The following is a 27187-nucleotide window of genomic DNA, read 5'->3' on the forward strand; positions in this document are numbered from 1 at the left end:
GCCCAGCTGTTAATTCTGCCCCACCCAGCCCCACATCTGCCGCTCACGACCCCTCCTGCAGCGCCAGGGGTTTATCCCCCTCCCCCTGTTATCTCTGGGGATGCCGGGAGGGAGGGGAAGAGATGAGGAGCCAGGGGCTGGGTACATGGGAGTCCTCCAAGTTCACAGGGACTGATGTATGTGAGGCTGCAGAGGCTGATTTCAGGAGCACAGTTGGAGCTGGGATTGCCACAGCCCCAGCCAGGGCCAGATTCTCTCCCCAGGGACGGAGCCCGGCAGGAAAGTGAAGATCAGGGCCTGAGTAGCAGCATCGATAAATGTCACCTGCCCCCGGTCACAGTCCAGACACACCCGGATCCTGCAGGGGGCCTGGCTCAGGGGCAGGGGAGTCACAGGGGAGGTGAGAGCCTGGAACTGATCCCAGCCCCTTTCCACAGCCCAGATCTCCCTTCAGGGCTGAGGCTGATCCGTCCCTTCCTGCTCACAGACTCTCTGAATCAGAGCGTGAGGGGCAGAGCTCAGCCCTGGGGGAGGGTTTGATGGGTCAGTGACAGAATCGGGCCCAGCTGGAGAGTGACTCAGGGAATCTCCTCTCCCCAGGGCAGGAGGCTGCTACTTGTGGCTCCGGAGCCACGTGGTTGGTGCTCCTTAAGGACTTCTTTGTGGCTGCCGATGTTATAATTGCCAAGTGAGAAAAAAAGTAAACCGCCTGATTATTTGTGAAAAACGGTGAACCTCTAAAAGCCCCCAACTAAAGCCCCAGCACTACATAGAAAAGGACACGTGCTCTTGAAATGTTGGATCAAATGGAGAGAGAAACTTTCTGCATCTCCGCGTCTCCGGTCACTGAACGACAATTCCCTGATGCCCGATTGTCTGAGCCCCCAGGTATTTCCCACAACTGTGAAAGGGAGGGAAAAAATCTTTAAAACCACTTAGGGCCCTTTATTCTGTGCAGCTGAGAACATTTCACCCCGAAATAATGAGAAATGCTGACAAAGAAACACCCGTGTCCCCCTCCAAGCAGAGCCGTGAATTCTGCCAGACTGGCGGCCCCCTTAGACACACACGGCCCCGGCCCCTGCCCTGCGCCACAGGGGGAGGCTGACGTCCGGGGGAGCCCCTGTGAGCACAGGTGCGGGGAGGGAGCACTCCAGAGACCGGCTGCTCCCACCACAACTTTAACTGCCAAGTGGGTGTCCCCGGCCCCTCCCGGCCCCTCTGGGTGGCCTCCCTGCGCCCTCCGCCGCAGGCACCAGCACCCCTGGCAGTGACTCCCCACACCTGAAACTGGCCCGAGTGGCCCCTTTCCCGCAACACCCTCCAGGGCTCTGATTTCAGTCGGCGCCTGTTAGTCTGTTTCAGCCACAACAAGCAGGAGCCTGCGGCACCTGGAAGACTGTAACAGATTTATTCCGGCTGCCCATGAGCGCTTAGGCCAGTCAATGAGCTCGTGGGAGTCCCAGGGCCCCAGTGTTACCGTGAGCTCCTCCCAGCCCAGCAAACAGCCTGAGTGAGATCCAGGCAGGGAAACACCCACTCGCTGCAGCACATGAGCCTGTTCCTGAGCTCAGGGAAGTGAAACTCACCCTGTTCCCAGCCCGGAGGGAGCCATGGCTGCAGGGAGCCCCCTGCAAAGTCTCCAGGAAGAAGCCACATGTCCCGTCTGTCTGGAGTATTTCACAGCCCCGGTCACTCTGGAGTGTGGGCACAACTTCTGCCGAGCCTGCATCAGCCAGTGCTGGGAGGGACCCGACCCAGCCGCCTCCTGCCCTCAGTGCAGAGAGACTGTGCAGCAGAGACACCTCCGGCCCAACAGGCAGCTGGCCAATGTTACAGAAATAGTCAAACACCTGAGTTTGCAGGCAGCGAAGGGAGCAGGCGGGGACGGGGTGTGTGGGGAGCACCAGGAGGCTCTGAAGCTGTTCTGTGAAGAGGATCAAACCCCCATCTGTGTGGTGTGTGATAGATCCAAGGCTCACCGCGCTCACACTGTGGTTCCCATCCAGGAGGCTGCCCAGGAGTACAAGGTACAGAGCTGCTGTCCAGGCTGGTGGGTGATAACTTTGCGTTTTACTGACAAGTCAATGGCACCATTCCGGTGTGTGCAGCCTTCAGGGCCTGAAAGTTGCTGTACAAATTAGTGATGCTCCAGTCTGGCAAAAAGGCAACAAAGAAAGTTTTTAAGTGTGTCTTGTGAGGGACACCCCTCCCCCCTGTGCTGTGTGGAAAATGGGCTGTGACTGTAAATCTGTATAACTTAGAGATACTTTGAACAAAAGATGGTTTGTAACCGATTACGTTTAGTGTTCAAACCTGCTGAGTGTGTAATTGTTGTGAGTAGCTGGAAATACGCCGTGTGTGCTTGTTTAGAGTTAGAGATGCTAATAACAGCCATTGCTGGAGATTCTGGGGTTAGTTTTCCTCATGACTGAGCAATTAACCTGAGGGCTAGTAAATGGCTTGTTGTTTTGTAGGTCTGGGAGGTGGCTGGTTTAAAGACATGTAACTCTGCCACCTGGTACAGGCGTCCATTTTGGGGGGATGCTTAACGGATGCCTGTTGGGGTGGAGTGGGGAGAAAGGGAGCCCATTTTAGCAATAGGTGTTTTTCAGCCCAGTGTTTTAGCCAGCTTCACTTTTTGCTTCTAGCCTGCCTTCGAAATAGCCTGACATCCCCTGCGGCTACGTCTGCTCTTACTGGGAATGTTGACGGCTGCTACACAACTTTAGTTACACCAATTGCAAACCTAAAATTGATTTTGCAGCTGTCGACTTTGGTCCCTGTCCTCACTGCCGAATGTTGATGGGAGCGCTCCTCCGGTCGGCAGTCCTTAATCTTTGTGGTTTGCAAGGAGTTCTGGGGGCAACCTAAACCCCAGAACGAGCCGTTTCACGCAGGTGCAAAACAGCACCCCAGAAGATCGTCCCTTCCGTGACCCGTGTAGACCTGCCCTAAGGCTGTGTCCGCACTGCAGGGTTTTCAGAAATAACTTTTCTCAATGTTCTAACAGGTAAATAAGTTATTTCTGAGAAGAGCGTTCACACTGCCAGAGCATTTCAATCTGGAGCATTCACACTAGAGAGCCCAGTTTTGAAATAAGAGCTAGGATGGGATGTCTCCCAAGAGGCCAATTAAGTCTTAATTTCCTCTCCTTAGTACACACTGAGTCAGTTTCAAATTCGAAAGGGGGAGGAGGTCAGTGGAAGTTGTTTGTTTTGGGGGAGTTACTGTTTTGAGTTAAATGCCCTGTTAGACCAGACTAGCAAGCTTTGCAGCGTGGGCACAAGGGTTTGTGGGATCTGCCCCCCACCTATAAAGGGGCTTTTCTGGGAAAACAAAACCAAACCAAAACCAGTGTAGACAAGCCCGAAGAAACACAGAGATCGTTACTGGAGACCCAGGCTGGGATGAGATTCTTTTTGACGTAAAGATTTTACCTGCTATAAAGGCAGCTGTGACGCTATGAGGCCCATCTCACCAGCACTGAGCAGTGAAGAGGAGCAGTGGTTGGGAGGGAAAGACGCGCTGCTGAAGGCCCCAGGCCCAGCAGGGAGAGGAGGTTTCCCACTGGGAGGCTGAACTCCTGCGCAGCTCCACGAGGGGTTAAACTCAGATGCTGCAGCCGGCACTAGAGGAGGTCACTGGGCTGAACACTGTGTGGGCCTCAGGTGCCCTCAGCTCACCCACAACAGGGCTCAGATGGAGCAGCTGATTCACCCCCATGTGACTCCATTGCCCTGGAATGTGCTGCACCACTCAGCAATTTGCAAGTACCCACAAAGCTTGGGCAGAATCCAAATCTCCCACAAATTACTAAAAAGCCCTAATGTGAATTAGTCTCACGTCTGGCTGTGACCAGCCCTGGGGCTGCATTAATAACGTGTCCTCTCCCGGGGAGTCTCGATGTCATCAAGCAAATAAAACTAAAAGTTATCTTGAGTTATCTTGGTGGAGAGAAATACCCAGCGCTCAACCCAAAGTAAAACCTCCCAAATCCTTTCTGTTTCCACAGGAAAAAATCCAGGACCATTTGAAGACTCTGAGAGAAGAGAGAGAAAAGCTGCTGGGACTGAAAGCGACTGGAGAGGAGAAAAGCCGGGAGTGCCTGGTAGGTGCCAATTGTTATGAACCATCAGGGCTGGCAGAGGGAGGTCTGTTTGGAGGCAGACTCCTGCGTGGCCTTGGTGAAGGAGGGATAGTGAGTGTCTCTGTGATCGGGGATTGCTGGGTTAGAGCCGTGTGCAGACAAGCCCTGAGCTTCCATTGCAGGGGATGAGTTAGTATCTATCCCTTGTGGCTTTCCCACAAATCCTCCCCAAGGGAACTCACTGTCCCCAGGAAGTGCTGCCTGCTGTGTCTGTTCACTTCCTTCTTTTTCCTCCACTTGCGTCTCTGTCAGTGCGGTGCTGAGCCCGGCCTCCTGCTGCTCGGAGTCTGAACTCCCAGAGGCCATGAATGACAGAATGTGCTAACTGGCAACCTTGGCAACCTCCCTTTCAGAGATAACAGGGGACAAAGGGGGAAACTCAGAGAGACTCTTCTGCCTTTTGTGCACAGAACAGAGTCAAAAGTCAGATGTTGGGTTTTTCAAAGACGTTCTCCCTCCTGCGCACTCAGCTCCCCATGACAAGGCCCCAGGCGCCACCCATGGCCCTGACCAGCCCTTCCCCTGTGTTCCTACAGAGACAGACACAAAGGGAGAGGCAGAAAATCGTGTGGGAATTCCAGCAGCTGCGGCAGTTCCTGGAGGAACAAGAGCGACTCCTGCTGGCCCGGCTGGAGAAGCTGGAGGAGGAGATTGTGAGGCTCCAGAATGACAATGTCAGTGAACTCTCTGCGCAGATTTCCCGTCTCAGTGAGCTGATGGGTGAGATGGAGGGGAAGTGTCAGAAGCCAGCGAGTGAATTCCTGCAGGTGAGACTGAGGGAGACACAGAGACTCTGTGTGTGCCCCAGGGCTGGAGATCCCAGAGAAAAAAATAAGTTGGTGCTTTGCACCCACCAGCCACAGCTCCTCCACTTCTCCCTGCACGTCCTGCCAGCCACAGTCAGCTGGGGGGAGGAAAGGATCAGGTCCAGGGTGTGCTGGAGGGAGGGGATGGGCACAGGTGGGGAAGGGGAAGTGTGGGGGCAGGAAGAGGTGGGGCAAAGTGTGGCATTGCCGGAGGGGGTGGAGTGGGAGTGGGGTTCTGCATCCCCTGGGAGAAGTGGAAGCTGGTGCCTGGGGTTACAAACATCCCAGCTCCCCTCACAGGGAAGGGAGGCTCCTGAATCATAAGCTCTGGGGTCCAGCAGTCTGAGGTCATGAGTTACAGACACAGAGATATTAGAGATGGCAAAGCCCCATGAGCTCAGGGAATCCAAGGCCCTGGGGCCAGGGCAGGGCCCCTCTTCCCTAGATTTGCAAACTCCCTTCCCTGGGATCCCCTGTGTGTGTTGTGTGGGACTAAGATTCTTTTCTCTCCTTCCCTTGTAGGACGTCAGAAGCACCTTGAGCAGGTACGTGGCTCTCAGTCCCCCTCACACCTCTCAGTGTTGGGAAATATCTTGGAGGTAGTGTTACCACTGAATCTCCCCAGGACTCTATGGTGAGATGTTAGGGGAAGGTCCCATCGAAGCTACAAATTTCCCTGATCACCTCCAGCCTGAGGGTCTCACCCTTGCACAGACTTTCCAATTATCCCCTCAATGGCAAAGTCTGACCTCAAGTATTCCCTAGAGGTGTCACCTCCCTGGGGGACTGGCTGCCCCAGGACTATGAGGCTGGAACATCGGCTTGTCACTGCTGGGCACTGGCTGAATTGGTGTCTGAGTCTAGTTCCTAGTGGGCAGATTTGTACAGCACTTCCACTGGCAGCATCCTGTCCCTCAGAGCCTGGAGGCCAAGGCGTGAATGGGCCATGGAGACGCAATTCCCCTTTTGTCCCCAGAGCTGGTCTCTCCAGGCCGTAGTTCTAGAATCTGAATGGGGCCTGCGAGGGGAATGTTGCAGGGCCCTGGGCTGTGCTGCACCTGCTCTCAGGCTGGGAGAGGCCGAGGGATTCTAACTCCCAGCCCCTCAGAGCAGAGACTCACTGGCAAGAACTGAAGAACCGAGTCACTAAATTCAGTCTCCCTGTCTGACGTTGTTTCTCTCCAGGTGTGAGAAGGGGAAGTTCCAGCCGCCAGCGGAGATTTCCCCTGAACTGGAAGGACAAGTCAGTGGTTTCTCCATGAAAACTGTTGCTCTCTCCGAGACTCTGAGCAAGTTCAAAGGTACGTAGAAGAGATCTCGGAGGGCAAAGCGAGTTAAGCATCTGGAACTATGGAATGCCAAAGTCTCTGGTCAACTGGTTCACAATGAGGTTCGGCTTCTATTTAATTGTGGGGTGAGACTGGTACAAACTTGAGGTCCACCGCTCAGGTTGATTAATTAAAAAACGTATTTGTTCCGAAAGCATGCTGTGCAGTTCCAGTTACCATCAGACACAGAGCGGCAGCCATGTTAGTCTGTATTCTAGCAATACTAAAAAGCAGTCTAGTCGCACTTTAAAGACTAGCAAAATAATGTATTAGGTGATGAGCTTCTGTGCGACAGACCTACTTCTTCAGATCAGAGCCTTACGAGCACAGACTCAGAATATAAAGCACAGAGGTCCAAAAATTGTTGTCAGCATTGACAAATCAGAAAAATTGTTATCAAGGTTGGCAAATCAGAAGAGCAGAGGGACGGCGGAGGGTGTGATGTGGGGAAGTTAAGAGTTAAATAAAACATCAAAGTATGTAAAAGAGTCCTTATAATGGGTCAGGTAATTGCTGTCCCTCTTCAGAACATGGGTTAATGTTTCAAATTTGAATATGAATGTTAGTTCTGAGCGTTCTCTCTGTAGACACTTGTTAAAGTCCCTTTTCAATAGAACACAAACTTTCAGGTCTTAAACAGGATGGCCCACTCCATTAAAGTGCTGGCTGACAGGTTTCTGTATTTGGAATTGTTTGATGTCTGTTCTATGTCCATTCATTCTTTGTGGAAGAGTGTTTGCAGTCTGTCCTATATACAGGGTGTGTGGGCATTGTTGGCAGATGATGGCATATATGATGATAGTTGAGGGCCAGGAGAATGTGTCCAGGATTCTGTAATTAACGTGGTTAGGTCCAGTGATGGTATCTTTGTCCAGAATAGATCTGTGGACAAAGTTGGCAACAGGGCTTGTTGCAAGGAAAAGTTCCAGGATTAGTATTATTGTGGTTTAGCCTGTGGTTGCTGGTGAGAATCCTCATAAGGTTGGGAGGTTGCCTATAGGAAAGAACAGGCCCTTCTGGAGTGTGGCATCATGATTTAGGATAGGTTGTAGGGCTTTAATGATGCATTGCAGTGGTTTGAGTTGGGGGCTGCAGGCGATGACCAGTGATGTTCTGTTATTGGCTTTTTTGGGCCTGTCTTGGGGTAGTTGGCTTCTGGGTATTCGTCTGGCCCTGTTGATTTGTTTTTAAACTTCTCCTGGTGGGTAATTCAGGTCTATGAATGTTTGGCAGATTTTGGAGTTTTCGGTCTCTGTCAGTAGGATCAGAGCAGATGTGATTGTATCTCAGGGCTTGACTGTAAATGATGGATTGTGTTGTGTTACCATTAGAGTGAGAAATGACAGAAACATGGAAAGAATACTACCCATTTGCCTCCTCCTGCGGTATAGGCAGGCTGTGCTGCATCTCCCCTGAGATGCTCTAACTATCCCTTACACTATCTACAATATTACGCACATCCTGTTTATATATTGACTAGCAGATTAATCCATCATTGCTTAGGTTCTTAAATCAGTTGGGGCTGGTTTGAAAATGAAGGAAAAAGATTCACGCTTTATTGAAATGATTGTATTTTTCAAAATTACAGTGTTGTTTTGATTGTTAATTTTTATTATGGATTTTTTTAAAAAAGGATTGTTAACATATTTCCATTAAATTTTTTAGTACAGAGGGGAACTTCACGATGTGTATATTTATTTTTTGTCACTATAAACTATTTCCATTCAGTTTTAACAAAAAAGGGCACCAGTTAATGTGGTTTCCAGTAACATTTTCTTTTAGTTTTCAAACCTTTCAGATTTAAGGTGTGGGGGAGGGGAGCTCTGCCAATGGTCACTGAGTTGGACCATCTGCCGGGGCTCCCAGACTCTAGTCCCTCCCCAGGGAGAGGTGGGGGCAGGAGGGGAAAGATCCTGAGCCCCAGGCCTGGCCCAGCCGATCCTTTCACCCTGTCCCTGACCCGGCCCTGCCTGTGAGTGACTCTCCCCAGCCCTGGGCTGAGATCTCAGAGCTGTCGGGCACAGCCTGGGGGAAGGAGATTCCCCGAGTCACTCTCCAGCTGGGCCCGATTCTGTCACTGACCCATCAAACCCTCCCCCAGGGCTGAGCTCTGCCCCTCACGCTCTGATTCTCTCTCCCCTGCAGCCCGTGTGACTCTGGATCCAGACACGGCTCATCCCCGACTCGTCCTGTCTGAGGGTGGGAAAAGTGTGAGATGGGAACATACACGACAGCGACTGCCCGACAACCCGGAGAGATTCGACGCTGAGCTCTGTGTGCTGGGCTGTGAGGGGTTCACCTCGGGGAGACATTGCTGGGAGGTGGAGGTGGGGGATGGGTTGTTCTGGGCTGTGGGGGTGGCCAGAGAATCTGTGAGGAGGAAGGGATGGATCAGCCTCAGCCCTGAGGGGGGGATCTGGGCTGTGGAGCAGTGGGATGATCAGTTCCAGGCTCTCACCTCCCCTGAGACCCCCCTGACCCTTAGCCGGGCTCCCCGCAGGATCCGGGTGTGTCTGGACTGTGACCGGGGGCAGGTGACATTTATCGATGCTGGTGCCGAGGCCCCGATCTTCACTTTCCCGCCGGGCTCTGTCCCTGGGGGGAGAATCCGGCCCTGGCTGGGGGTGTGGCACCGTAGATCCCGGCTCCGACTGTGTCCCTGAAATCAGCCTCTCTAGCCTCAGTCTCAGTGGGGGGCTGGAGAGACCCCACTGAGCAGGGAACCAAACTCTCCACTCTGCCCCCAGGAACTGATGCCGGGAAATGAAAAAGGACAAAACACGTCAGAATTCTCTTTCCTGCTTTATTTACTGGAAATACCTGACAGACCCCAGTGAGATCTTAGGACACAGATCGGTACAAATCGCATCCAGCTCCCCACCCCACCCCCTGGTGACCCTCATTAATTAATTGTGTCCTGCTCCTGCAGCAGCCTGGCTGTTAGTTCTGCCCCTGCCCAGCCCCACATCTGCCCCTCAGGGCCCCTCCTGCAGCCCCAGGGACAGGAGGGGGAGAGAGATGAGCCCCTCCAGCCCCAACAGCGAACAGACCAGCACGTCCCTGTGCTGAGGTGGGGCATTACTGGAGTGTAAAATGAACATGCAAAATATGATTGCAATCGCTCTTCTCTGCTTGTACCAAATCTTCTGCCAGCTAGGCCAAGGGAGGTGTCTGGTGATTCGCTGAATCTCTTTATTTGGCCCAGATGTTTGTATTATTGTTGTTACCCTTCTGCCGGAAGGAACTCGCAGCAACCAGGGCCGGGTTCAACACCGAGGGGTTCCTTTCATCCATCTCACACAGAACCGGGTCAAGCCCCCAGCCAGTAGCCTGGGAAGGTCACACACCCCTGGGGGCCTCGGAGAGGCAACGCTTCCCCCCTCGCAAGCACACAGTCTGAGTGCAGAAACGGACTTTCAATAAAAGAGGCAGAAAAGTCAATTAGCATAAGCTTGGGAAAATCCCACACCCAGAGTTCATAACCAGTTCTCAAGTAACTGTCCCAGCTCAGATGCATTGAGCAGTGTCCTTGGCCTCTCAGGCTCTCCAGTCCAGTACTGTGACCAGCCAATCCACACACCCAACTTTCTCCGTACCCCCACTTCAAATGCCCCACTTACAACTTGGTCCAGTCCCTGTGGGCACTGACACCTCACGCTGATGCTTTCCCTCGCGGAACCTGAGACAAGGCCACCTTTGTGCCCGTCCGGCGTTCTGCTTGCTCCTACCAGCCGTCCATGGGTCGTGCCTTCTGTCCATCCGCTGCTCCTCCTCCCGGCCACCCGCCAGTCGTGCCATCCACTGCTCCTCCTACCAGCTGCCCGCCGGTCACACCGCCTGCCAGTCACGCCATCCATCACTCCTCCTACCAGCTGCCCACCTGTCACACCATCCCGTAGCACAGTGGGTCTGGCCTGAGGTAAAACCCTGTAATTTCAGCTCTTGGGGGCCTCAGCTGCCCCCCTGTAGTTTCAGCTCTAGGTAGCCACCAAAGTGGAGTCTCATAAAAACATCAGTATCCAGCACTATCTTTTAACACACAAGAGAACTACTCAAAGCAAACTTACAGCTATACGGCCAAGGCATAAACAGGGCTAAGCCACTCAGCTATCTTGTTCAAACCATACCCCCCAACCCCTGCACATTTGCTTTATAATGCTTCAAACGAGGGAGCTCTGTGTAATCCATGTCTTATGCAGTTATATCGACTGCCCTGTCCCCCCCAATGACTTGGAGCATTGGTGAGATTTCACAATTCTCATACTGAGCGTTAGCATAAATTGTGATTCTACAACAATGTGTTTACAGTCGACAAAATCTCATTGCTTCCTTGTTACCCATCACTCTTTGTTTGCCAGGTATCACATATGCACCCCTTTGCATTCTCATGCAAATGATCTCTGGGAGACACTTTCCTCCCAGCCTTCAGCAGCATTGAGTTCCTGCTGGCACATTCCTTATAAAAATATTTCAGAGTAACGCATCCACGCTGCAGGGAAAATAAGCAAAACTTATTCCCAAATAGTGTCTCCACACACAATAGAGCCTCTTGTGGATTAGAGTCCCTGAAAGCACGGCTTCCAGGGGCTCTAATCTGCACTACCACGGCTACACAGCAAAGTTATTTCAGAATAAATATTCCATAACAGCTCATTTTGAAATAGGCCGTCCTGCTGTTTACACAGCCCCTAGTTTGGAATGGGCCCTGTTCTTCATGGAATGAGTTTGACCAAATTTGAAATAAGCCCTTCACTATTTCGAAATAATTTTGCAATAGTGGTTTTACTGTGTAGACACTCGCAAAGTTACTTGGGAATAGTGGCCGTTATGCCACAATAACTTTGCTGCGTAGACACACCCTCACTGACTGCAAACCTGGCCCCCATGTTAAAGGGACACTGCCAAGTTGAACGACAACGGGCTGGATTCTCATTCTCACCCAGGTCCCTTTATTTACACCACTCTGGCATTGCCATCCCCGGGGGTTCAAAAGCCATGAATCAGGCCCAAAAAGATATCATGAGAGATTTAGAAAAATAATGTGTGAGGATTTTTTATTATTTGTGTTCTGATTTTGAGGCATGGAGCTGGCACTACAGTCACAAAGGTATTTGAATAGTATTTAGATTGCAGGTACATTATTATTTATAACACATTCATAATAGTACAGTCATTATCTGACTGGTGCTGAAAGAGAAGCAGAAACGCTCCTCCCATTAAAAAAAAACCTGTCAGGTGGCACTTGTTTTCTTTTTCCAGTGGTTGTCTGTAAAAATAATAAGATTATAAAACCACAACATTTAAACATATTTCTTCAGACCTAATTTGTTTGGCGTTTCTTTTTCACAAATCTGTTTTTTAAGCTTGAAGGAAGGACAGGCCTTTTTTAAACACTTGTTCTTTCTATTTTTTATATAAAAGAACGACACTAAGCGTCCTTCTTTTGGCTGCCATAATGATGTTTATTCTGGGTTTGCACTTAATATTTAATTTTTATGCTTAATGATACGATTGCTAAACATCCTCCTATCAGAAGGACATCAGTTGTTCATTCAGATAATTTTCTCTTGTCAGTTTTTGTTCTTTGTAAAATAAAAGGCATCAAAACCCCCGAACTTTTTAAAATCAGCTTTGGAGAATTACATGCAGCAATTTTTGGGTATGAATCTCCCTCTCCCCCGGCCCAGCCTGTCTGTGGTCCGTCAATATATTCCAAGCCCAAAAGTGCTCTGTGGCCAAATTAGTTAAGGAAACACTGACCTACTGGAATCGTTCCCCCCCACCCCACTGAAATGCAGCCACCTCTGGAGGGAAATACACCGGCTGGTCAGCAGCGCACCACACGGCTGCAGGATGTCTGAAGGGAAGGGTGGAAGATGAACCCCACACCGCCTGGCCCTGCAGGAGGCAACCTGCAGTCACCCAGGCTGGACTCTGGGCACACTCAGAGCCCCTGTTCAAGCAGCGCTGTGAGATTTTAAGGATGCCAAACAGCCCTGGCTGTCAGTTCTCCTCAACCACTGGCACTAGCGAGGTCAGAGCGCCCCCTACTGCCAGTCTGCAGCACTGAGCTCTGATCAGCCCTGTGTGTGGTCCCCACTTCCCAGGATCGGTCTACACTGGGAGTTAAGTCAATGGCAGATACACAATTCTAGTTTCTGCAGTTGCGGAGCTAGACTCGACCTCTCTGCAGTTGACTTTCCTGGCCGGCTACACAGAGGGAAGTGGATGGAAGAAACTCTCCGTCGATCTCCCTTACTCCTCGCGATATGGGTCCAGGGGTCGACTGTCAGCTCCAGAGAGTTTGATTTCGTGCGTCTTTACCAGGTGCGCAGAATCGAACCCAGAAAATCAGCCCCGAACAGGTGACTCTTTCCCTGGTATTAGGGTGACCGTATCTCCCTATCCCAAACACAGGACAGGGAGATATGGTGGTGGGGGCGGCTCCTCCCGGCTCCACTGAGGTGTGGGGAGCTGGGAACCTGGCAGCCGCCGTGGGTGAGCTCCCAGTCAGCCAGCGGGGGTGCGTGGGAATACAGGGCAATTAGCCCCTTTTAAACAATAAGCTGGGATGCCTTTCTGGCCCCCAAAATATGGGGCTGTTCCACCCGATATGGGACGGATGGGCGCCTGACATAGTATAGACAAGGCTCCGTCACCAGTCAGTGACAAATCTTCCAATCTGCTTTCCTAGTACCGACCCCCTTGTCCCACTCACCCGGCCCTCCCTCCCTTCCCCCACCCCACTGCACTTCCTCCCTCACCCCCACTCCACTACCACTCCCTCTCCTCCCCCGCTCCCCTGGCAATCCTTCCCTGCCCCGTCCTTTACCCCTCACCCCACCCCCCGGGCACTCCCTCCCCTCCCCCACTCCTCTTGCACTTCCTGCCCTCCCTCCCAAACACCCCCCACACCCCAGCAGTCCTGCAGTTGCTGCTGTACTTCAAGGAGAGCTTTTACTGCGGAGAAGCCACATGTGTCAGAGACTCCCGGAGAGACCTGGGGGGCCTGGCGATTGACATGGAAAATGCCCACACCGCAGCTGGAAGCACCCAGCCAAGAGCAGTGAACGGGCAGGTGTCCTTCGGGGGAGGGGAAGGGAGACAAAGGGAAAAAGCCGGATTTACGCAGGGACTCTCTCAGAGACAGGGATGTAAAATCACCTTTCATTAGCTCACCAGTGAAACACGAGCTCACTGCTCAATGGGTGCAGAGGCAGCTGGGGGGCCCCTCCAACCTCGCCTGGCTGGAGCAGCCCCACTGCCATGGACAGGAGCTGCTGCAGCCCAGCTGGCGCTTCCTTGCCCGTGGCACTGCTGCAAGTGGGGGGCACCCCAGAGCAGACACAGGAGCCCCCATCAGCAGCGGCCTGGCTCAGGCGCTCCATAGGGCAGGGATGCTCCCGCTGGGCTGCAGCAGCCCCAGTCTGCCAGAGAGAAACCTTTCCAGCCACGTCCCCCCTCCCCTCCACTCCCAGGGCCACCACAGATGGGGGCTACTCTGGCCTGGCTGGAGCGCCCGGGCCTGCGGCAGGCAGGAGGCTGCTCCAGCCCCTACCGGTTACCCATAACCCTTTCAGGTGAGGCTTAGCAGGGCCACATGAACATCCCCACTCAGAGACCGCCTCACACAACGTGCTGAGACAGAGCCACACGTGACCGATGTGAATCGCTCCACTGAGAGGGCAGCGCTCAGGTGCCAGGAGGACACTGTGGGATAAACCTGAATAACCGCAGATGAAATCAGAACTGGATGCTGCGAAGAGTTCTTGGTAACAAAACCGCCACAACCATCCAAAGCAGCACGGAACTGGGCATCAGAACAACCCAAACAGCCGCAAATGGCCAAAGCCTGGTTCTCTAGGGGGCCCTCACCTGGCCTGGCATCCGGCGGACCCGTTCCTCAGCTTCCCCTCAGCGGCTGCACAGTCAATTCTGTTTAGCTTTGCGCAGACCCCGCGCGGCAGGAGAGCTCTCGGGGCCTCGCGCTGTATGCTAATGTCACAGGGTCATTGCCAACCGCTCGCCCGTGGTGAAGTTTATTCATTTCAACAGCGGCTGCAGGAGAGCTCTCGGGGCCTCGTCCAATCTGGGAGCACTATGCTAATATGGCCACGCCCCTGCAGGGAGTCAGCTGCCGCCTGGCTTTTTCGCGCGTTTTCTTGCACTGGCAATGGGAAAAGAGGAGCGTGTGAATGGGGCGTTCGGGGTCCCCCTTCGGCTACGGGACAGACACGGGGAGGTGGAGCTGGGACCTGACTTGCAAGGGGCGCTGCGGCCCGGGAGTGCCTGGATGAGGTGGGCTGTGATCTTCCTACACCGCAGTGTCCTGGGAAACTGAGTCCTGCCCTCTGGTCTGCAGTGGGGGGAGGGTGTTCCGGCGATCCCAGCCTTAGGGCAGCGCTGGGCTTATTTTTACCCACAGACCCACCCACCCCACGCAGGCTGAAGGGCCTGGAAGTGCCTGTGAACTAGGTGGTGTTTCCTGTTTAATTTGGTGCCCAGAGTTGTGCCTAGAGGGAGGACCCCTGCTAGGGCAGGAAAGGACCCCAAGGAAACACAAGCTCTTCACCCTTCCTGGGCCACTTCTCCTCCCAGCTCCTCCCCTGCGTTGCAGGGTTCACGGAAGTCACTCCAGGGCCGTTGGGTCACCTGCTTCCCAAGAGTCGGGGGTGCAGATGGCGAAGAGCTGACGTCTTTTCTTGAGTGGGAAGTGCAAGAGCTCTGCCCACTGCGCTCTTCCCTTCCTGCCACACGCGGGGTCCTTTCCTGGAGCTCTCCATGGGAGGCCTCCGGAACAACAGGCCGTGGGCTCAACCCTCCATTGCGATGCCCAGGGCAGCTGCGTGGGCTCACAATCATTCCCTGAGGATCTGCAGACCCAGGCAGATGTTTCTGCGTCGCTTCTTCTGAGATCACAATTCCAGTCTGCTCTTCCCAAGGACGCAAACCTGAAAAGAAATGAAAACACAAAACAAAACAGTCGGAGGTGGGGGTCTGCACCCTGCGGCTCTTTAACGACGTTCTTTGTGGCTCCCACGCGATAATTGCAATGTTAAAAAAATAAAAAAAAACCCCTCTTGATTATTTCCAGTAAATGCTGAACGTCTAAAAGCCTGAAAACGAGCAACTCATCTCTAAACAGCAAACAGTGTGTGAGCTCCAAACACTGGGTAACTCCCCCCAGCAACTGATCAATCCCACCTCAGAACAGAGACTTGCTCATTATCCACAATGGCTCCAAGCACTCTCTCTAGAGTGGCAGCAGCTGATTTACACCCCCCACCCCAACAGGTCTGGTGGGATGATGTTTTCCCCTGTGCATCACTTTACATTGATCAACACTGAATTTCATTTGCCATTTTGTGCCCCAGTCACCCAGTTTTGTGAGATGCTTTTGAAGCTCTAAACACCACATTGCAGGCTGCAAAGGGGTGCATGGACCAATCACTTACCCCGTCTCATTTTCTCGCTAATATTCCCAACCCAAAGTCCCACCACAGAGACCAAACTGCTGCAGGAGCTGTTATTCTGGGCAGAGCTTTTCGAGGAGGTTCCTCGTCCCTTTCTCCACCCACCCCTGCATCCCACCCTCTGCCCCAGCCCGCAGCCCCTCCCGCACACTGAACCCCTCAACGTTGCTGCTACCAGCCAGGCGGCTGCTAGCCAAGACTGCTCAGGAACAGCTGTAGAAGCCACTGCCCTGACTCCACTGCCCTTGGGGGGTGCGCTGCACAGGGGTCACCCTCTGCTCCCTGGTGGACGTGAGGCCTCAAGGGAGCAAATCTTAATGCAAACCTCGGTTTGTAGTAAATAAAAACATTCAAAGGACAAATTGTGCACAACTCTGGGCACCAAATTAAACAGGAAACACCACCTAGTTCACAGGCACTGCCAGGCCCTTCAGCCTGCGTGGGGTGGGTGGGTCTGTGGGTAAAAATAAGCCCAGCGCTGCCCTAAGGCTGGGATCGCCGGAACACCCTCCCCGCACTGCAGACCAGAGGGCGGGACTCAGTTTCCCAGGACACTGCGGTGTAGGAAGATCACAGCTCACCTCATCCAGGCACTCCCGGGCCGCAGCGCCCCTTGCAAGTCAGGTCCCAGCTCCACCTCCCCGTGTCTGTCCCGTAGCCGAAGGGGGACCCCGAACGCCCCATTCACACGCTCCTCTTTTCCCATTGCCAGTGCAAGAAAACGCGCGAAAAAGCCAGGCGGCCGCTGACTCCCTGCAGGGGCGTGGCCGTATTAGCATAGTGCTCCCGGATTGGACGAGGCCCCGAGAGCTTTCCCGCAGCCGCTGTTGAAATGAATGAACTTCACCGCGGGCGAGCGGTTGGCAATGACCCTGTGACATTAGCATACAGCGCGCCAAATCCCTTAAAGGGGCAGAGCCCGTAGCTCTGCCGGGCGCGGCAGGCTAACAGCGCAGTAAAGGACTCAGCCTACCCCACCAGTGTCCGGCCCCAGCCCCGGCCCCGGCCGCGCTCCGCTGCCGCCCGCAGGGCTGTGCCCGGTGTCGCTGTAGCCGGGGCGGTGCCACGGGCGGCAGCTCAGAGACAAGGGGGACGGACGGAGGGACGCGTCGTTTATTGGCCCGGCTTCTGCCGGGGGGAGACTTGCCGGGAGCGCCGCGTCCTGCGGCAAAGCGCCGGGACCTGCCCCGCTTGGCCCTGCCGCCCACAGCGGGTCCCGCGAAAGCCCCCCCCCCCCCCGCTTTGGGCTGGACACGGACGTGCGTGACCCGCAGTGACCGGGGAGCGGAGTCTCCGCTCTGCAGCCGGGCCGGGGGCGGGGGCGCCAGCGGCTCCCGGGACAGCCCCGGGATTTAGCCCCCCGGGTGCCGGGTTCGTTCCCTCCTGCGGGTCCCAGCGGTCGGCGATCGCCTGCTGCCCCCCGGGCTGTGAGCTCCGACCCTGCGGGCCTGGGGCCCAGAGATCACACACAGATCTGCCCGGGCTGGGGCTGCGCCCCGCCGAGAGGGCCCGGCCGGGACCCTGGGACCTCCCGAGTCCCGTCCGGCTCTGTGAGCTGCGACGGGAGGCTGCGGGCAGCGGCTCTCCCCCGCCCCGAGGAGCTGAGACCGGGGCTGCACACAGCCGGGAAGGGGGGGCAGGGTCTGCCGCTGGGTCTTGGTCCCGTTCCAAAGGCTGGACTCTGGGGCTGGGGCAGGCTGGGCGCTCACAGGGCTGGACTGACCCGCAGTGTTTGTATTGGGGGTCCCTGTTCCCTGCACCGGCCCCACGGGCTTCACCCCCCCCGGGCAGAAACTCCCAGCGGTTGGGGACATGAGACGGGTGGGGGAGGGGCGGCTCATGGGTGGGACAGAACGTGGGGCCGAGGTGAAGGGTTTGCTCAGCTCTGGGACAGGCTCTGGGGGAGGGAGGAAACAGCTCCCGCCTCCCCAGCCAGCCAGTGTCCCCTCTGCCCACCGTGGGCAGCGCCAGTGAACCCAACAGGGAACCACCAAGTGAGCAGTGGGAGTGCTGGGAATGCAGCTAGGCAATATCGACCTCCTGTGGTCCTGCAAATTCTTTCGTCTGGCACCGGTCAGGGCCCGAGGATGCCGGACTGGGGAGGTTCATTTGCACATTGCGCAAATTACATAAATTATTTCTAGCTACAACTGCAGCCTGAACGTCGCCTGAGCCGCATCTGGGGAGCTGCACTGCCCCCTTCATCGTCCTGCTGCAATGCTGGGGGCGGCCAGTAGGTGTCAGCATTACGCAACATAGACCCCCCACCCGCCTCCGCCAGCCCTTCGGCATTTAATACCCCCCCCCAGGGGCTTGGGGGGAGCCCGCGCACACCCCCTCAGAGCGGAGGAATTCACCCCCCGGCAATAACCAACACCCCCCGCCAGTGCTGGACTCGGTCCGCGTTAAGCGTTGGCCAGTAACGGAGGAAGCCCCGCCAGTCTCTACACCATCAAAACAAAACGCGGTCAAGTGGCACTTTCAAGACTCGCAAAATGGTTTATGAGGTGACGAGCTTTCGTGGGACAGACCCACTTCTCCCGCCCAGAGCCGGACCGGAGCAGACTCAAGATTTAAGGCCCAGAGAACCGGACACAGAAATCAAGGCGCACAAATCAGAAACAAACGATCAAGGGGGGCAAATCAGAGAGCGGCGGGGCGGGGGGGAGGTCAAGATTTGGACTGAGCCAAGTTCGCAGACGAGCCCCGAGAGTGACGCGGAAAGTTCCCATCACGATTTAACCCCTGTGTTAAGGTGCCGGATTTGAATACAAAACCCAGCTCGGCTGCGTCCCTCTCCAGAACGCAGCGATAATGTCTCTGCAGTAACACACGTACCGCGGGGGACGGGGGGCTGGCGGGGGCCAGAAGCTCCGTCTGTGCCCCGCCCCCCCCGTACCGCGCATGCGCAGTGAGTGCGACGGGAGCCGCTGCCCGCTCGGCGCGCACGTGACAAAGCGCTGCGGGGGGAGAGGGGGGTCAGTGCCCCCGAGAGCCCCACGGGGGGAGAGTCCCCCGGGGGTGAGCCCCGCCCCCCCGCGTGCGCGGCCTCGTCCGGGAGCCCCGCCCCCCCGCGCGTTCAGAGGGCGGGACAGGGCTGTTTTCACCCGCGCCCGGCCCGGCCCGGCCCTGCAGCGGGTGTGTGCGGTGTCCTGCCCCTCCCCCAAAGTAAAGCCTCCCAAATCCTTTCTGTTTCCTCACCCCGCGCGGGCTCGGCCCTGGGGCCCAACTGACACCACCAGCGCTGCGGCAGCGCCTCACCTCAACCAGAGTCGTAGGCTGCAGACCAGTCCCGCGCGCCTTCGGATTGCCCCGCCCCACCATTGGCTGTCCTCCTACATCCTCGATCGCCATTGGTCAGTAGGATAACCAATCCCCTTCCGAATTTGACCAGTTCTTCTCAGTCCTCCCTGCCATTGGTCGCCCGTTCTGTTCCCGCTCTCTGTGACAATTATATCAATCCAGACAATCCTCACGGCCATTGGCTAGAGCGAGAAAATCCCGTTTCCCCATTGGCCAATCAACGGTAACATGTCTTGCTATTGGCCATTACACACAAGAGTCCGCCTTCTCAGCCGCTGCTCAATCCCCGGAGGGACCCTTTTGCTGGCACCGCGAGCCCAGGCTCGGGACAGGTTTGGGGGGCGGGGCTATGAGATCTCTGAGTGGGAACACAGGCTGTGGGCGGGGCCGGGGTCAGGACAGGTTTGGGGGCGGGGCTGTGAGAGCTCTGGGTGGGGATACAGGCTGTGGGCGGGGCCGGGATCAGGATAGGTTTGGGGGCGGGGCTGTGAGAGCTCTGGGTGGGAACACAGGCTGTGGGCGGGGCCGGGGTCAGGACAGGTTTGGGGGCGGGGCTATGAGATCTCTGGATGGGGACACAGGCTGTGGGCGGGGCCGGGCTCAGGACAGGTTTGGGGGCGGGGCTGTGAGAGCTCTGGGTGGGGATACAGGCTGTGGGCGGGGCCCGGCTCGGGACAGGTTTGGGGAGCGGGGCTGTGAGAGCTCTGGGTGGGGACAGACTGTGGGCGGGGCCGGGGTCAGGACAGGTTTGGGGGCGGGGCTATGAGATCTCTGGATGGGGACACAGGCTGTGGGCGGGGCCGGGCTCAGGACAGGTTTGGGGGCGGGGCTGTGAGAGCTCTGGGTGGGGACACAGGCTGTGGGCGGGGCCCGGCTCAGGACAGGTTAGGGGGCGGGGCTGTGAGAGCTCTGGGTGGGGACAGACTGTGGGCGGGGCCGGGCTCAGGACAGATTGAGGGGTGGGAGCTCCGGGACTCCTGTGATTTCTAGTCATTTCCTTTCCCAGCTGGGCGCTTGTGTGGGGCTTGTCCGGCCCCAGCGTTGCCGGCATTTCCGTGTGTGCGATTCCCGCCCGGCCCCTTGTGGGACCTGGTTGTGCTGGTGACTAGAAGACAACAGGCACCGTCCTGGGGCACCTCAGAGACTAAGAGATATTTGGAGCAGGAGCTTTGGTGGCAAAGACCTGCCTGGTCATGTACATGAATGGGGGGGGGGGTTTGAGGAGAATTTAAAGGGGGGTCCCCGCAGCAGCCTCTCTGTTAGTTCTGCCCCTGCCCAGCCCCACATCTGCCTCTCAGGGCCCCTCCTGCAGCCCCAGGAACTCATCTCTCTCCCCCTGCAGGGAGGGAGGGGAAGGGGCATCCAGGGGTCACAGAGCTGAGTCGGGGGCTGGGGAGATGGGAGTCCTCCAAGGTCACAGAGACTGAGGCTAGAGCGGCTGATTTCAGGGACAGTCGGAGCTGGGAGCTACGGTCCCACACAGCCAGCCAGGGCCGGATTCTCCCCCGAGGGCCGGAGCTGGGGGAGCCTCGCAGCTCGCAGAGGCCCCAGACGCGGCGGTGGGGGCTCGGGGGGAGGCAGCAGCCGGGCGCGGGGAGGTCGCTGTCACCTGTGCCGGGGCGATGGCGCCGCTCCCCGCCCCCCCCGGCACGCCCCCCCGGCAGGAGCGTTTCGCGCCCAGGAGACAGGACAGAACCACCCCCCGCCCGGAGAGAGCGCGCGCGGCCGAACCACGCCCCCCTCTCCCCCGCTCGGCCCGGCCCGGCCGGGGGCAGCTGCACCCGCACGTGGGGCCCCGCTCGCGCACCCAGCACTGCGCACGCGCCGCGGAGCGACCCCCCCCCCCGGCAGGGCGGGGTACCCAGAAGTGCTCCCCGCGCCCCTACCCTGGGGCTGGGTCTGTTCCCCCTCCCCCGCCCACTGCGGCCCGAGCTGAGCCTCGGGGGGACCGACCGCTCCCCCCCGCCATTATCCCCGGGTCCGTGTCCCCCCCACGGGGTGAGTGACCCCCCCATAGCTTGTCCCGTCCCCCCCCGGCTCTCCGCGGGGCTCCCCCTCCCCCGGCCCGTGACCCCGACACTCACCGCCGGGCGGGGCTGTACGAAACACCCCCGCGCAGCTGGGGCTATGCCCCGCCCCCCGTGCCGCGCATGTGCAGTGAGCGCGGCGGGAGCCGCTGCCCGGACTGACCCTGCCCGGGCTGTGGCGGCCGCTGCCCGCTCGGCGCCCACGTGACAAAGCGCTGCGGGGGGGTCAGTGCCTCCTAGAGCCCCACGGGGGGACAGTCCCCAGGGGGTGAACCCCGCCCCCCCGGGCGCGCGGCCCCGTCCGGGAGCTCCGCCCCCCCGCGCGCTCAGAGGGCGGGACAGGGCTGTTGTCACCCGCGGCCGGCCCGACCCTGCAGCGGGTGTGAGCGGAGTCCTGCCCCTCCCCCCGCAGCGCCCCGCCCGTCGGTGTGACACTGTCACACCCGCTACACACCCGCCACGTGTTCCCCGTGCAGCCCCGGGGCGCCCAGCGCCGCCTCCCCCGGGCGGCACCGCACAGCACCAGCGCCGGGGGGCGCGGCCACAACGGCGCTGCCCATCCCGCTGCCACCGCCGCCCTGCGCTGCACCTGGGCCGGGCTGGGCTGGGACCCAGCCGCTGCCTGCGGGGAGCGCTCCGGCACTGCCACGTGTCCTGTGCCCATGAGTGAGTGACCAGGGGGCGGGGCTGCGCAGGAAGGGCCGTGCAGGGCTCAGTGTGTGGGGCTGTGAAATGGGTGCCTGGTTCAGAGGCTGGCTTTAGGATGGTGGGGGGCGAGGGGCACTGCAGCGGGGTTGGGAGGGGCGGGGTGTCTATTTCCATCTCTCAAAGGAGGGTGACATCTAATGGGTACATTATTGTAGGAGCAGAGGGAGATCTAGCAGTTGAAGCAGGGTCAGGGCTGGGCACCAGGACACCTGGGTTCTCTTCTCAGCTCTGGGAGGTGTAGCCAGACATGAACCCCCTATTTGGCCTTTTCTTCCTCTTCTCCCCCCCCCTCCACTGGGAGAGACAGAGAGAGAAATAAGCAGGGGAGGCAGGCGGCCTTTGATGTCCTGGGAACACAGGTGTGCTGTCTCGCCCAGCCTCTCTGCTATACACAAAAACCAGACAGTGGATGGGCTAGCTAATGGCCGCCCTTCTGGCTGATCTCAGTAATTGACGCGCCTTGATCACTTCCCCAGCCTTGATCACTTCACCAGGAAGATTGGGGAACACCGCCCATCACCTCCAAAGGTGCCCAATTGTCCACAATTCACAGGTGCAAATTGAGCCTTGCATCTTCCCTGGGAAACCTGGGGTTCAAACACTCTCCTCCCAATTGGCCACTTGACACCAGGAAGAAGCCTACGTGCCAGAAGGGGTATAAAGGGGCTTAGCAAACCACCCCCCCTTTGAGTTTCAATCACCTACAGCTGCTGGCCAGGTCTGGAACTAACTCCCGAGACTGGGGATGCCTGGTTCGTAGCTACTTCGTCCCGAGAGATTGAGAGAATGTGGGTCACACTGGATCTAGGAGGCAGGGGTAAGAATTACACCTGTATTGCACTTCTTTCCTATAGGAATTGAGGGAAAGACTCTGGTTCCACCAGGTCTAAGAGGCAGGGGTGAAAATCACACCTCCAACTTGCCTTTCTTGGGTACACATGACTTGTATTAGTTTAAGCTAGCGAATTTGTCTAAAACTTTTCTTAAGTTAAATTGTGTTGTTTCCCCTTTAAAAACCGCGGGTACGAGCTGTTTTTGGGCTATAAACTCCTAACACCATAAGCCTGTCACTCAGACCGCGAGAAGCCCTGACCTTATCTTTAAAACGCGTTTACCCCTTTGATCTATTACAACACTGCGATCCTCCGCTATCTTTTACGTAGAACTGTAGAAAATTTATCTGGCCTACCAAACCCCAGGGGGTCCTCGCCTTACCTGAACTGGCGACCTGCGGTCAGCAATGACCTTCTGCAAATATGAGTAACCACGATAAAAATCATTCTCCTGTCACTCACTCGGCGGCCGTCTTGGTTTCATTCATAAAGTGAGCGGTCAGTTTAAAGCCCCCTTTCACACGCGGCAGCCGCTTCTGTTGCAAAATCGCTGCCAGCGGTTTCCTATTAACTGTTAGAAAAGTTATAAACAAAAATTCACAATTGTGGTACTTCGATCACTTGTCTGAGTTATATTGTTTCCATCTGTGTATAAATACAAAGTAACTGTTAAGGCCTCTAATAATTGTAATTTTCCTCTTGCTGCTCTGCCCTAACTAAGCACAAACCAAAGAACCCCGCCTGCCCTGGCTGCTCAGCGCAGCTGCTGGGGCGGCATCGCCCCCCCCCCTTTGCCCCCCCAGACCTTTAGCTGGCACCTGGGCACCGGCTCACAGAGCCGCGAGAGACCCCGGTGTGTGCGAACCCCCCGCCCCGCGGGACGGTCTCTCCCCGCGCCCCGCCCCCCCCCCGGCACGTGCCCGCAGCCGGCGCGTCCCAGCCCGGCCCCTCGGGCCCCCGGGGAGGAGAAGCGCCGCTTCCCGCCGCCGCGGCTCAGGAGCAGCTGGAGCACGTGACACCCCCCCCCCCCCCCCCCCCGCCACCAAGGCAGGAGCGTTTCGCGCCCAGGAGACGGGACAGAACCGCCCCCCCCCGCAGAGGGCGCCCGCGGCCGGACCACACCCCCCTCCCCCCGCTGGGCCCGACCTGAGCCCCGGGGGGACCGAGCGCCCCCCCATTACCCCGGCTCCGTGTCCCCCCCACGGGGTGAGCGACCCCCCCATAACTTGTCTTGTCCCGTCCCCCCCCCCCCGGCTCTGTGCGGGGCTCCCCCTCCCCCTCCCCCTCCCCCGGCCCGGGACCCCGACACTCACCGCCGGGCGGGGCTGTACGAAACACCCCCGCGCAGCTCGGGCTATGCCCCGCCCCCCGTACCGCGCATGCGCAGTGAGCGCCGCGGGAGCTGCTGCGCGGACTGACCCTGCCGGGGCTGTGGCGGCCACTGCCTGCTCAGCGCGCACGTCACAAAGCGCTGCGGGAGGGGGGGGTCAGTGCCCTCGAGAGCCCCACGGGGGGGGACAGTCCCCAGGGGGTGAGCCCCGCCCCCCCGCGTGCGCGGCCCCGTGCGAGAGCCCCGCCCCCCCGCGCGCTCAGAGGGCGGGACAGGGCTGTTGTCACCCGCGCCCGGCCCGGCCCTGCAGCGGGTGTGTGCGGTGTCCTGCCCCTCCCCCCGCAGCGCCCCGCCCCGCCCCGCCCGTCGGTGTGACACTGTCACACCCGCTACACACCCGCTCAGTGTGTGGGGCTGTGAAATGGGTGCCTGGTTCAGAGGCTGGCTTTAGGATGGGGTGGGGCGAGGGGCAGTGCAGCGGGGTTGGGAGGGGCGGGGTGTCTATTTCCATCTCCCAAAGGAGGGTGACATCTCATGGGTACATTATTGTAGGAGCAGAGGGAGATCTCTCAGTTGAAGCAGGGGCAGGGCTGGGCACCAGGACTCCTGGGTTCTCTTCTCAGCTCTGGGAGGGCAGTGGGGTCGAGTGGTTTGAGCTCTGGCCTGCTCTCCCTCACTTCCCTGTCACTCTGCGCCTCGGTTTCCCTTGGTGAGTGAGGACAGGTTCCCAGCAACCCGGGGAGCGGGGCAGTCCGGATAATTCACCGAGAGGGGCTTCATGCCACTATCGTGAGCGTACTCGAGATACACCAAGGAGCATGGGGGTTACTGCAGCCCATTGGGCTGCCCCACAGCTCCGACAAGCTGCCTCAGAGCAAGTGAGGGGGAGACTTCCCCTTGACCGGCCAACGTGTGTCAAAATGTCGCCTGCCTCAGCTCCCCGAGGCCTGTGACAGACGACAAGAGCTGCCTTCCCCAGCACAGGCACCCCATGGGCCGGGTTTGCCTCTACGGAACCCCTCAGGGTAAACTGAGGCACAGGGAGGGAGTGGTGAGTAGCTTGAGCTGAGCTGGGGAAGCAGCGCTGTCTCCCACCTGCCCCTGCCTGCTCTCCAGCCCTGGCAGGCCCCTCACGCCCCGGCCGCCCCTTGCAAGGGAAGGGACACGACCCAACTGGATTTGTGGCCATGGAGCTCTGTGCTCCCACTGGAGATCCACCCAGTGGGACTGGGCCACTGATGTCCCTTTGAACACCCAGACCTGCTTCTTTGCCCTCTGGGGAAGGAGGGGGATTACGGGGCTGGAGCACATGACCTATGAGGAGAAGCTGAGGGATTTGGGTTTATTTAGTTTCCTGAAGAGAAGACTGGGGAGCGATTTGATAGCAGCCTTCAACTACCCAAAGGGGACGCTCTGGGGGGGTTGATCCTGCTTTAGGCAGGGGGCTGGACTGGACGACCTCCTGAGGTCCCCTCCAGCCCTCGGATTCTGTGATTGTGTGATTCTGATCTGTCTGCCTTTTCCAGATGGATTAGATCCTTTTCCAGTCGATTGATTCTCATCTGATTTTACCCGTTTTATCATCTTCAGCCCTCTCCTCCTGAGTAGAACACAGAGAATCCCTATTTATCGACCCTCCTGTAAGAGATGCCTGTGTCCAATCCACACGCTCCTCTGCGCCCATCGGCTCCCCCCAGCCCTTCGCTTAAAAACTGCTCTGCGACATCTCAGTGTTAAGTGCCAGCAGCCTGGTTCCGTTTTGGGGTAGGTGGGGCCCATCCCCCCCGTACAGCCTCCCGCTTCTCCAAAAGTGTCCCCAGTTCCTAATGAATGTGAACCTCTCTGCCCGGCCCCATCGTCTCACCCCTGCGCTGAGACTCTGCAGTCCTCCCTGCTCACCTGGCCCTGCCCGTGGAAGTGGGAGCGTTTCAGAGAGCGCTGCCATAGAGGGCCTGGATTACAATCGCTCCAGGATCTCTCCAGGTCTCTTCCAGTTCTGTGACCACCCCGGAGCGCTTGGGCGGCTGCCCAGGAAAGATTCAGGGCCACTCAGCTGGTTTGCAGAGCACCCAGCGCTGGCAGCCTGTTTCTATTGCAGGCGCACAGCCACACAGGCTTTGGTGCACATACCCATTTTATTCTGCCGCTGGAGGGGAACAATGGTGAGGAGGGAGAGGTCAGTGGTTAGAGCGTTGGCCTGGTAACCCCAGGGCTCTGGGATTAACCCTTCAGAAGGGCCTTCAAGGGTCTGGGGCAGGATAGATTGAAAAAACCCCAAAACTATCAGGCCTGGTGATGGGTCCTAGTAGTATAAGGGATCTACCAGCAATCAAACTTTAGCCACGCCCCTTTTCCTTTTAGCCACGCCCCTTTCACCAGAAGCCCCAGCCCAGCCCTTTTAGCTCCGCCCATCCCTTTCACCAGAAGTCCCACCCCCTTAACCCTTTTGCCCCTCCTTCCTGTCACCAGAAGTTCCTCCCCAACTCCTTTAGGCCCGCCCCCTGTCACCGGAAGACGTTCCCTTCGGGGGTAGGAGTACATCTGGGTCAAGTGAGACTGGAAGGAAAGGGTGTCATGCGACCCCTCGAAGGACTCGCCCCTCCACCAATCGGAGCACAGCGCTACCCCCAGAAAGAGGCCATCTTCTTCCAAGAGCGCGTGTTTCAGAAATGTGCAAACGCTGAGCGGGAAGAGGGACACTTTCACCACCCCTGCCAGAGTTCGGACGTTGTTCATGTGCCGACGGGTCTCCGCCGCACGTGGAGAAAGCGCTGCATCCGCGACAGCTGCGAGGGGGAGGCGGTAGCCGAGGGGAGCCCTTTGGCCCAACCCTTGTTGACGGATACACCGGAACCCGACCCCGAAACCCAACCGCTCTCGAGGCAGCCCGACAAGGTAGACGGCCTCTGTCCACCCCTACGGAGGAAGGCGGCCGCAGGTTGAAGGAGTCAGACGAAGAGAACGGAAAAGAAGCCAAAGAGGTAAGAAACGAATGAGCGAGGTTGGGGGGTCGTGTAATGGGATTTTGTAAAAACCTAAAAAGACCACAGGATCGTACATTATTTTCTTTCTGGGAATCTCTCCAGAGCTCGACAAGGCCTTCCTTGAGGACCCTAAACCCCAGGACGACGTTGTGTCAGAACGAAGATGAAATGGATCCACCTTGGTTTTGGCTCAACACCGATACAAACCACTGAAGATGATGCGAAGGACGATGGCTACGAGGAAT

At 57.4% G+C, this 27187-nt stretch overlaps 1 protein-coding gene and 2 long non-coding RNA genes across 5 annotated transcripts in view; 2 read left to right on the plus strand and 1 right to left on the minus strand.

Moving 5' to 3' along the window:
- Positions 1–1564: 1564 nt before the first annotated feature.
- LOC142024751 (uncharacterized) overlaps positions 1565–27187 on the plus strand; it is a 52472-nt gene continuing 26849 nt past the window's right edge. The window contains exons 1-6 of the mRNA XM_075016938.1: positions 1565–2030; positions 4016–4111; positions 4687–4917; positions 5479–5501; positions 6142–6261; positions 13538–13569. Of these exons, the coding sequence (XP_074873039.1) occupies positions 1614–2030; positions 4016–4111; positions 4687–4917; positions 5479–5501; positions 6142–6261; positions 13538–13569 (919 nt within the window). The 5' untranslated portion in view covers positions 1565–1613. The remainder of the gene's footprint in view (positions 2031–4015; positions 4112–4686; positions 4918–5478; positions 5502–6141; positions 6262–13537; positions 13570–27187) is intronic.
- Positions 13173–24043, minus strand: LOC142024984 (uncharacterized). 3 transcript variants are annotated; one of them, XR_012648536.1, is made up of 4 exons: positions 23942–24043; positions 23011–23199; positions 19019–19199; positions 13173–15235 (listed from the first exon to the last, which is right to left on the minus strand). It is a non-coding gene; the product is annotated as an uncharacterized LOC142024984 (long non-coding RNA). The 3 variants fall into 3 exon arrangements; XR_012648535.1 differs by lacking the exon at positions 19019–19199; XR_012648537.1 differs by lacking the exons at positions 23011–23199; positions 23942–24043 and adding an exon at positions 21145–21184.
- On the plus strand, positions 21917–26917 carry LOC142025015 (uncharacterized). The gene is made up of 3 exons (XR_012648579.1): positions 21917–22612; positions 25549–25722; positions 26451–26917. It is a non-coding gene; the product is annotated as an uncharacterized LOC142025015 (long non-coding RNA).

This window comes from Carettochelys insculpta, chromosome 22 (genome assembly GCF_033958435.1).
Source record: "Carettochelys insculpta isolate YL-2023 chromosome 22, ASM3395843v1, whole genome shotgun sequence".
NCBI classification, from domain to species: Eukaryota; Metazoa; Chordata; order Testudines; family Carettochelyidae; genus Carettochelys; species Carettochelys insculpta.